This window comes from Pecten maximus, unplaced genomic scaffold (genome assembly GCF_902652985.1).
Source record: "Pecten maximus unplaced genomic scaffold, xPecMax1.1, whole genome shotgun sequence".
NCBI lineage: Eukaryota > Metazoa > Mollusca > Bivalvia > Pectinida > Pectinidae > Pecten > Pecten maximus.
This window is the reverse complement of record NW_022980733.1, coordinates 2,493-14,024: the sequence shown is the minus strand read 5'-3', so window position 1 is coordinate 14,024 and position 11,532 is coordinate 2,493. Positions and strand designations below refer to the sequence as shown.

Genomic DNA, 11,532 nt, shown 5'->3' with positions numbered 1-11,532 from the left:
CTGGTATTTCTATTCTATATATATTCAAGAAAACATGTATAAAATATATCAGCTGACAACTTTACAATAGCTGAGTATAGTTCTTTCCCCATTTCTTTAATGCTTGTGGCAGATTATTGATATATTCCTGAATCAGTAAAGCTGCATGTAAACTTTGAAAAAAGAATCAACTGAGCGACAAATCGGTCTATTAACAGAACGTGTTGTCAAGTAACTACAACTAAAGATAAAATCCAAGATGTACACAGCCGAAGTTTTTTTAATTTTATTTATAATATCAGTTTACACAACAAAATAACAAACGATGTAAGATAAATTTACAGTATTTATTAAAAAGTTTGCAGATAAGGGGTGCATATCACCTTAGCAGTTACCTCCCTTGGACCGGGTGGGGTATAGCCGTGGGCTATTTGAACCCCGTAATGCTGAAGAGCATGGTGCTGAAAAGCTATGGCCAACAACCCGTTGAGAACATGACTTGGAGGTATGGCTGACCTGAAGCTCATGGGTACCATAGCCTGGTCGCTCAAATGTCCAGGAGTCGGCAAGAGTTGGGAGTTACATCACTTAGGCTTGGGGTTCGACTTGCTGTCTTACTCTGGGCCAGATAGAGTTGATGTATGCAGTCCAGCTAACCCTTGGTTCTGGGGTTGGATTGACCGATTTGTGGTGTATAGCAGTAGTCTGGCATCATTAATAGTCCATGTTATTATGTTATTACATGGTGTCAGTTTACTGCCATAGGCCCAAAGGTTGAAACCGATAAAGTCACAAGCAACCAATTAGATAAAGGTGGCGGTGGGGAGGTGGATGGTATGACTGTTTGTTCGAGCAGTTAGAACAACAATGGCAATTTGGATAGAATTTCTGAGGAGAAATTGACATTAGCCATGTGACCGAGCGTGGTCTTCTGATTGGATCTCTTGACATCCTTACCTTGTTAGTAAGGGGCTGTTTAATTAGAATATGTAAATTAGGTGCAGGAGTGAAACCTCCCTTCATAGATAACCGTAGGGTCAGGGAGGTCATAGATAGAGCCAGACTGGTCAAGACTGGGTGATAAGGGTAATTAGATTCCCCCAAGATGATATCTGCATGCAAGTCTTATCTGTGCCCATTACATTCAGACTGGGAAGTTGCTTTGATAAGGTTTGTTTATCTGAGAGACAGAGAACATAAAGACTAGCAGGTGCTTTGAGTATATATTTGCACATGTGTGCAGTTGACAAGCGGACATGAGATGTCCTTTGATACAGTTTATTTAGCCTTGGCATGACCTGTACTGGTCAGCAAGGAGGAGCATAAATCTCCAAAAGCTTCAAGTGAAGCCATGCAGTATGTTAAATTGACTGTGTTTGGATGACAGGCAGGCCCCATATCTGCTGTGTAAACCTGCCTAGTATTTAATATTAGACTTTAATTTACACAACAAAATAACAAACGATGTAAGATAAATTTACAGTATTTATTAAAAAGTTTGCAGATAAGGGGTGCATATCACCTTAGCAGTTACCTCCCTTGGACCGGGTGGGGTATAGCCGTGGGCTATTTGAACCCCGTAATGCTGAAGAGCATGGTGCTGAAAAGCTATGGCCAACAACCCGTTGAGAACATGACTTGGAGGTATGGCTGACCTGAAGCTCATGGGTACCATAGCCTGGTCGCTCAAATGTCCAGGAGTCGGCAAGAGTTGGGAGTTACATCACTTAGGCTTGGGGTTCGACTTGCTGTCTTACCCTGGGCCAGATAGAGTTGATGTATGCAGTCCAGCTAACCCTTGGTTCTGGGGTTGGATTGACCGATTTGTGGTGTATAGCAGTAGTCTGGCATCATTAATAGTCCATGTTATTATGTTATTACATGGTGTCAGTTTACTGCCATAGGCCCAAAGGAGTATCAGAGACATGGTTTATAAGCATGTGATGATACGAGGACCCCAAAGAGGGAATGTAGGGTATGAGACACCTTTATCCCCAGCGCCACCGGGAGAATATGACATAATTGAGAAGGTATACAGCAAGTCATAGACAAATTCTGGCAGAATGCCTCAGTATCGAATATAGTTATTGTCCTCAGAGGTACTTAGGTGTAAAAGAAAACAGGGTACTAATGTCAATGACTAGTAAACATTTAGTTCGGTTCTGTATCCCAATTCGGAATGTCCAGATGTAATCCTTACAAGAATGCTGGCCTGCATGGCTACAGAATGTGTTCTGTTACCTTCGTTTCTGTTAGTTGTTGAGTATGAGGGCCGTAATAGTACCGTTTAGATATACTCGCCCTAAACGAATACACACATATATCCCATCTGAATGGTGACAGATAAGCACATTTACACACATATAAATCCAATGGAATATGCACATAAATCCTGTGTGAATGATGACAGATTAGCACATCAATATACATGTTAATCCAGTGGAATAATTAGTACTCATTATAGATATACTCGCCCTATAAAGAGTACACACTTAGACACTCTTGAACACAGAAGGCAGCCACTAGGCTACTAAGTATCAGGTGAAATCTTGCACATTTCTGCTTGAGCTTTCCGGAGAATATGATGAGGGGTACGGATGTATCGACAGTAGCTATCCGATTGCCAGCGTCCAAGCACTTTGATGAGGTGATCGGGGACATCTGACTGGGCGGCAGTAGTTGCGGCTCCTATTCTGAAGGAATGTACTGTGTATAGTGAATGATTTAGACCTAGTCGGATCAAGGTCTGTCTTAGTTTGTCAATGAAAACATGTCGAGTCAAGGCAGCAGAATGAATGGAAAATAGGGGGTCCGAAGGACGACAACCATTCATGAATCTTTCTGTTAGCATTCTGATGACAGCGGCTACAGCACATACATGGTGATGGGTGCGGAACAGGTGAATGGTGACTCCTTGACGAAAGGGGTCGGTTTTGGACGCCTTGAGGCGCAATGTCATGCTGTTACTGTCCGGTGCTACTTGAATGTCGCTGATACACAAGTGAATTGAAGAATCAAATGTGTTAGTGGTGCATGTGAATTCTCCGCACCGTAAGAATGCGAAGAAGGCCACACAGCAGGCAGCCTCCATAGTAGTGTCTGTGGCAGGATCGAAAACACCCTGTCGAAATGCTGAGCATAACTTAGACAATATGTTGAAAGTTATGGGGAGTCTAGGTTTTACCGGAGTTCCCTGTAGTTTCTTTAATCCCCGTAATATGGTCTGGAGTCGGTAAAGTGGTAACCCATGAGTATTCACAAGCGGGTTGCTGAGCCCCTGCATAGTACAATGGAACTTAATTCCGTATAAATACAGCTTAATTGTAGAATATTTCAATCTGAGGTTATGATAACAATGAGTCACGAAGAGTATTAATAATTCTTCTGTAACGTTGGTAAACACACTTGCTTGGTCGTTTATACCATTCATGAGGATGAAGTTCTTGAAACAGGAAACACCTGATGTGTAGGTAGTTCTAGTCGAATGAGCCACTGCAGCATTCCATAGGTCACGCACTGCTGGTTCTAGTATAGAGGCACATTGTCGTAATCCGGAATGGGATTTTGGCTCTTCTTTGCTGCTGGTGCCAAGTCGTGGAACCGGTCCATCTGGAAACGAGATAAGGCATCAGCAATATTATTCTGTTTTCCAGGAATATGCACGGCTGTGAGAACGAAGTTGTGGATAAAGGTACACCAAGTTAAACGTCGCATAAATGGCATGATATAAGCGCATTTAGAACGTCCTTTCCTGATGATATCAACAGTTGCTTGATTGTCACAGTGTAGTCTAATTCTGAGACCTGACCACTTGTGTCCCCATATCATACAGGCCAGTACGATAGGATATAATTCCATGAAAGCAATTGACATTTCAGAACTGTTCAAGGATATTTGATGTGGCCAGTGACCGTGGAACCACTGACCGTCATAAAAAGCACCAAATCCAATTCCTCCGGCTGCATCTGTGTAGAGATTTATATCGTGAGCTAATGTTGTCGTCTCCTGGAGGAAGACTGAATTTCCGTTCCATTGATCTGTGAAAGTATACCACATAAATAAGTCCTGCTGACAGGCCCCGGTAAGTTGTACATGATGATGCAACTGTTTGACTGAGGCGGCAAGATTTAAGAGATAAGATATAAACGAGCGTCCTTGAATGATCACCCGACTAGCAAAGTTCATATGTCCCAAAAGGCTTAATAGTTCGCGCTTTGTGACCTTTTTGCGTTTACAGAAAGATTTGATTGTTTGAGTTATTCTCTGCACTTTATTTGCCGGCAGGCGTGCTTCCATGTTACTAGTGTCCAGAGTGATTCCTAGAAACTCTAAACTCTCAGATGGACCCAATGTTTTGTGAGGAGACACTGGAATATTGAGTGCTGTAAAAACCTTGGACAAAATTGCCATTGTTCGTTCAGCTACCACATTTGGTCTGTCGATTGTAAGAAAGTCATCCAGGTAGTGAATTATGTATTCTATCTGATAGTTAGTTGATAAAATCCAACAGAGAGCGGTTGATAAAAGGTCAAAGATCTTAGGACTGGAACGACACCCAAAAGTGAGTTTGGTATAAAAATAGTACTGTTGTTTCCAGCATATACCGTAGAAAGGCCAGAGTTTTGGAGAAACAGGTATAAGTTTAAAGGCATCTGTTATGTCAAGTTTACACAGCTTGGAGTGTCTTCCTGTATGCTGGATTTGATTTATGGCGTCATCAACACTAATGTACGACAATGAGTATTCCTCTTTAGCAATTAATTCGTTGATGCTGTTACCTTCGGAGTCATGGGGGGCAGAAAGGTCCACGATTAGACGTTTCTTGTCAGAGTACTTCCCTGTCGCTATTCCAATTGGGTTAATCCTGTATATATCAAAAGGGGGTTCTGTATAAGGGCCAATTAAGAATTTCTTGTTAACTTCGCTAGTTATAAGTTCATCGACGATGTCTGGTTCAGAAGTGGCACTTTTTAAGTTCTTGCAGATTAGAGATGTCTCTGGTAATGCAGACATTCCAGTGTCAAAGCCGTCTGATAATCCAGAAATCAAAGACTGCACAAAGTTCTTATCAGGGTGGTTTTCTAGTTCTCTCTCCAGTGCTGCTATATTGATAGGAGTTGACGCCTTGAAATCCTGGAGGTTAGCCTTTTGTCATTGTTTAGCTGATTCGTTGGTTTTATGTGTTTTAGCAGATTTAATTGAAGATTTCTTAATGTGAAGGTAGGGGCAATTGTCACGGTTACAGCCATCTTGGTCGTTGTAATTGTTGCAGACCTCTTTACCATGGTGAATGACCCTGGTCCTTCCTTTACTGTCCGTGTTGCTGTCCCCATTCCTATTGTTTCCTTTATGGTTTTTTGCTGATGATCCTAGTCCATTCAAAATGAGAGGACAGAAGTCTTCGGTATGATTCATGTTGTTGCACAGTTTGCAGCTGTTACTCCGAAATCCGGAACATATCGTGGTGTAAAGTTGATTGTCCCGAATCGCCCAGTTGACCTTAATGCCACGCTGGTGTAATAGTGCTGCGGCCCTAGTGGCGAAAGCTTTATGGTATTCATAGAATACGGGACCAGGATATGTTGTGGCTAGTTCTACTATGTCTCGCTCGTAGATGTCTAGCTCCTGTCTGCGATTAGGGTAATATTCGCACATGATGCTCCTGTATATCGAGAAGGCCTTGACAAACTCTCCGAGGGTGAGAGATTTACATAGACGTGGGTCTGTTTGGAGCGGGACAGTACGCCCCCCAACTTCAGTGAATCGATTGTAGCGAGTGCAATCATAGTCATAAGATGGCAGTAATAGTAGAGCTAAGTTGACGTCCTTACCTTCTATTATCTGCTGGCGTATGGCTTGAGGTACGACTTCTATTGATGGCAGAGATTCTGATGAAATTCCTGTCTGTTGTAGAAGGATAGCAGGCTGAGGCACATAATTGTTTGGTATGCCTCCTGCTACGGCTGGGGGCTCTAAGGTCGGTGAGGTTGGTGAGGTTGTTGAGGTCGCAGTCAGGACATGACCTGGTACAGCTGGGGCCTGTCCGACTGCTACTGTATTTTGGCACAGTATTAATTGCTCCAGCCTGGTAACATGTGCTTGTAGAGCCTTCATTGCCTCATTTGATGGGAGATTCCTGCTGTGGTAGCCAGGCTGTGTAAGGTCATTCTCAGTAGGTGGCGTAACATCACTGTTACCATCACTAACACTGGTATTATTTTCTTTGTACAGTTTGACCAGCATTGTTTTTGTAAAACCACATGGTGGTCTGATGTTCTGCTCCAGCAGTCGTGTCCTTAGTTCACCTATAGTCCAGTTTTCTGGCTTATTAGGGTCCCAGTTGCTGTCATTACCGCCTGTCGTACTGACAGCAGAATTAAGAGTGTCATTAATGTCTTCAGGTGCCCTTCGTTTGCGCCCACGAGGTTGACCTTTTCCACGTCCTGACATATCTTTAACTGATGAGTGTTTTAGAAGAATGTCTTGCTGAGGATGTAACTGTTAAGTAGTGACAATTTCGGTGAATGGATGAAGTTGTAGCAGTCTCTGATGAGAGGCCAACAAAACACAGAGAGTTTTGGAATATGACTGTTTGTTCGAGCAGTTAGAACAACAATGGCAATTTGGATAGAATTTCTGAGGAGAAATTGACATTAGCCATGTGACCGAGCGTGGTCTTCTGATTGGATCTCTTGACATCCTTACCTTGTTAGTAAGGGGCTGTTTAATTAGAATATGTAAATTAGGTGCAGGAGTGAAACCTCCCTTCATAGATAACCGTAGGGTCAGGGAGGTCATAGATAGAGCCAGACTGGTCAAGACTGGGTGATAAGGGTAATTAGATTCCCCCAAGATGATATCTGCATGCAAGTCTTATCTGTGCCCATTACATTCAGACTGGGAAGTTGCTTTGATAAGGTTTGTTTATCTGAGAGACAGAGAACATAAAGACTAGCAGGTGCTTTGAGTATATATTTGCACATGTGTGCAGTTGACAAGCGGACATGAGATGTCCTTTGATACAGTTTATTTAGCCTTGGCATGACCTGTACTGGTCAGCAAGGAGGAGCATAAATCTCCAAAAGCTTCAAGTGAAGCCATGCAGTATGTTAAATTGACTGTGTTTGGATGACAGGCAGGCCCCATATCTGCTGTGTAAACCTGCCTAATATTTAATATTAGACTTTAATTATTAATAAGGCCTATCAAACGTCTATTTTATGACCCCTTAGGTAGCACACCACAGTAAGACAGCCTGGCCATGGGCAATTTTTTTGTTAAGCAAATAACTCCTGTATTATGATATGCATAAAAAATGAAAAAAATAAATGTACACTATAATTGGTATATTCAGTATGAAGTAGTACATACAGGCTTCACATTTATTAAAACAAAAATCAATAAATTGGTTCCGGATTTTAAATATCCGGATTTTCCGAACGTGTGTTTACACAGGAAATTTAGTTTCACCTACAGCGCAAAATGGAAGCCCACAGAAAAGGTAAGATAGCGGAAAAACTTAATTTACAACATATGTCCAAACAAGATTAATTCTGTCTTTGGGATAGAGATATTTAATTTTAAACAGGTTTCAGAAAAAAAAATTGTGTAGAGAATTGTGCCATTTTGGGTCAAATGTCATAATATTTTGCAATTTTTGAGAATTTTTTAAGCTGTTACCATGGTATTCACAGCTCTAAAAATCACAGAAAATATCAGTTTACTTATCCTTCAGAGCTCTATCAAAATTGCAAATGTTGTACAGATTTCAAATATATATACTTTATTAGAGGTTATTTGTAAGGTTAACTGGCAATGTTTACATATCTAAAACATGTGCCATATTTTTCAGAATTTGGCATTTTTACTGTACACTGCTACCTTATAAGGGCTGAAAAATGTTATTTTTTGGAAATTGTGCTTAATTATGCTTGATTAAGCTTCATTTTAATTCATTATTGCTCAAAAATGCATAAAAACAATTTAAAACTTGTTTATTATCTGGCTTGTCATATTAGAGGAATCAAGGGAGGTAACTCGCATACCTACCCATTTTAAGGGTGGGTTAATTAAGCATAATGTTAATGAGTCAGTGTCAATTAAAAAGATATTCTATGTTTTATAACAAACCCAAAATAACTTATTGGGTATCTAACAAACCATATAGACTGAATTCTGGTTTGTTTTACCTGATTTATTACCCCGTATCCATGGAAACTATTACATCAGATGGTGGGCTGTTCAAATCGCCCTGCGTCCGTGGTCCGTCGTCCGTCCGTCCGTCCCTCCGTCCGTCCGTCCGTAAACAATTCTTGTTATCGCTATTTCTCAGAAAGTACTGAAGGGATCTTTCTCAAATTTCATATGTAGGTTCCCCTTGGTGCCTAGTTATGCATATTGCGTTTTGAGACCAATCGGAAAACAACATGGCCGACAGGCAGCCATCTTGGATTTTGACCATTGAAGTTTGTTATCGCTATTTCTGAGAAAGTACTGAAGGGATCTTTCTCAAATTTCATATGAAGGTTTCCCTTGGTACTTAGTTATGCATATTGCGTTTTGAGACCAATCGGATAACAACATGGCCGACAGACAGCCATCTTGGATTTTGACAATTGAAGTTTGTTATCGCTATTTCTGAGAAAGTACTGAATGGATCTTTCTCAAATTTCATATGTAGGTTCCCCTTGGTGCCTAGTTATGCATATTGCGATTTGAGACCAATCGGAAAACAAAATGGCCGACAGGCAGCCATCTTGGATTTTGACAATTGAAGTTTGTTATCGCTATTTCTGAGAAAGTACTGAAGGGATCTTTCTCAAATTTCATATGAAGGTTTCCCTTGGTGCCTAGTTATGCATATTGCGTTTTGAGACCAATCGGAAAACAAAATGGCCGACAGGCAGCCATCTTGGATTTTGACAATTGAAGTTTGTTATCGCTATTTCTGAGAAAGTACTGAAGGGATCTTTCTCAAATTTCATATGAAGGTTTCCCTTGGTGCCTAGTTATGCATATTGCGTTTTGAGACACAATCGGATAACAACATGGCCGACAGGCCAGCCATCTTGGATTTTGACAATTGAAGTTGTGTTTTTATCGCTATTTCTGAGAAAGTACTGAATGGGATCTTTCTCAAATTTCATATGAAGGTTTCCCTTGGTTGCCTAGTTATGCATATTTGCCGTCTTTGAGACCCAATCGGATAACAACATGGCCGACAGGCAAGCCATCTTGGATTTTGGACAATGATGATAGTTTGTTTATCGCTATTTCTGAGAAGTACGAAGGGATCTTTCTCAAATTTCATATCTAGGTTCCCCTTGGTGCCTAGTTAGTCATATTGCGATTTGAGACCAATCGGATAAACAATATGGCCGACAGGTCAGCCATCTTGGATTTTGCACAATTGAAGGTTTGTTATCGCTATTTCTGAGAAAGTACTGAAGGATCTTTCTGAAATTTCATATGAGGTTCCCCTTGGTGCCTAGTTATGCATACTTGCGATTTGAGACCAACTCGGAAAACAAACCTGTGCCCGACAGGCAGCCATCTTGGATTTTGACTATATTGAAGTTTGTTACCACTATTCTGAGAAAGTACTGAATGGATCTTTCTGAAATTTCATATGTAGGTTTCCCTTGGGGCCTCGTTATGCCTATTGCGTTTGTAGGACCAATCCGCAAACAAACATGGCCGACAGGCAGCCACTTTGGATTTTGACCATTGAAGTTTGTTATCGCTATTTCTGAGCATGTACTGAATGGATTCTTTCTCAATATTTGACATATGTAAGTGTCCCTTGGTGCTATCTTTTTTTTTATTGTTTTATGCTATTATTGCGTTTTGGGACCGATCGAAAAACAACCTGGCCGACAGGCAGCCCCATTGCTTTGGATTTTGACAATTGAAGTTGTTACCACTATTTCTGAGAAAGTACTGAATGGATCTTTCTGAAATTTCATATGTAGGTTTCCCTTGGTGCCTAGTTATGCATATTGCGTTTTGAGACCAATCCGAAAACAACATGGCCGACAGGCAGCCATCTTGCATTTTGACAATTGAAGTTTGTTATCGCTATTCCTGAGAAAGAACTGGAGGGATCTTTCTCAAATTTCATATGAAGGTTCCCCTTGGTGCCTAGTTATGCATATTGCGATTTGAGAGTTACTAATCGGAAAACAACATGGCCGACAGGCAGCCATCTTGGATTTTGACAGTTGAAGTTTGTTATCGCTATTTCTGAGAAAGTACTGAAGGGATCTTTCTCAAATTTCATATGAAGGTTCCCCTTGGTGCCTAGTTATGCATATTGCATTTTGAGACCAATCGGATAACAACATGGCAGACAGGCAGCCATCTTGGATTTTGACAATTGAAGTTTGTTATCACTATTTCTGAGAAAGCACTGAAGGGATCTTTCTCAAATTTCATATGGAGGTTCCCCTTGGTGCCTAGTTATGCATATTGCATTTTGAGACCAATCTGAAAACAACATGGCCGACAGGCAGCCATCTTGGATTTTGACAATTGAAGTTTGTTATCACTATTTCTGAGAAAGTACTGAATGGATCTTTCTCAAATTTCATATGTAGGTTTCCCTTGGTGCCTAGTTATGCATATTGCATTTTGAGACCAATTGGATAACAACATGGCCGACAGGTAGCCATCTTGGATTTTGAAAATTGAAGTTTGTTATCACTATTTCTGAGGAAGCACTGAAGGGATCTTTCTCAAATTTCATATCTAGGTTCCCCTTGGTGCCTAGTTATGCATATTGCATTAGTTATGCATATTGCATTTTGAGACCAATCTGAAAACAACATGGCCGACAGGCAGCCATCTTGGATTTTGACAGTTGAAGTTTGTTATCGCTATTTCTGAGAAAGTACTGAAGGGATCTTTCTCAAATTTCATAAGTAGGTTCCCCTTGGTCCCTTGTATTGCATTTTTGGACCAGTCTATCCTGAAAACAACCTGACAAACAAACAGCCATTATCGTTAAATCTCAAATTTTTTATATAGCTAGGATTCCCTTGTTTGAAAAGTACTGGAGGGATGTCTCAATTTGCACAGATTAGTAAAATGAAGGGAAAAGTAGAGAAAAGATCAATCTGACATGGAACCTATGAAGATCATTCAATGGTGGGCGCCAAGATCCCTCTGGGATCTCTTGTTTGAAATATTTGGTGAAACCATTATTTTCAGTTTATTTATACAATGGTAAGCATGTAATTTCAAATGATTGGGTGTACGGTTGATATAATATTGTCAATTATTGTCATTTCCTTCGGTAAAGCAGAAAAAATAGCATTTTCTGCATAAAATGGTATCAGCGGACACTTTCATATGATCATTGGTACATATCTGAATTACCGGGGTGGAAACAGATGACTGTGATGTCATAGGCATGACATTTTGAAATCTTGGATGTCATGTCATGATTTATCAGTTAGAATATTGCATGTGTTGCTAAGCTGAGGATTGGAAAGGAATTTGGGCACTTATTATGACACCATTGAGTATTTATGACGTCACAGATACCATCTGATG

At 40.6% G+C, this 11,532-nt stretch overlaps 1 protein-coding gene across 1 annotated transcript; it reads right to left on the bottom strand.

Moving 5' to 3' along the window:
- Nucleotides 1-312: 312 nt before the first annotated feature.
- LOC117319653 lies at nucleotides 313-7,169 on the bottom strand. The gene is made up of 2 exons (XM_033874430.1): nucleotides 5,811-7,169; nucleotides 313-3,588 (listed from the first exon to the last, which is right to left on the bottom strand). Exons 1-2 carry the CDS (start codon nucleotides 6,427-6,429, stop codon nucleotides 2,510-2,512), a joined length of 1,698 nt encoding a protein of 565 aa, XP_033730321.1. The 5' UTR covers nucleotides 6,430-7,169; the 3' UTR covers nucleotides 313-2,509.
- Between the last annotated feature and the right edge of the window lie 4,363 nt (nucleotides 7,170-11,532).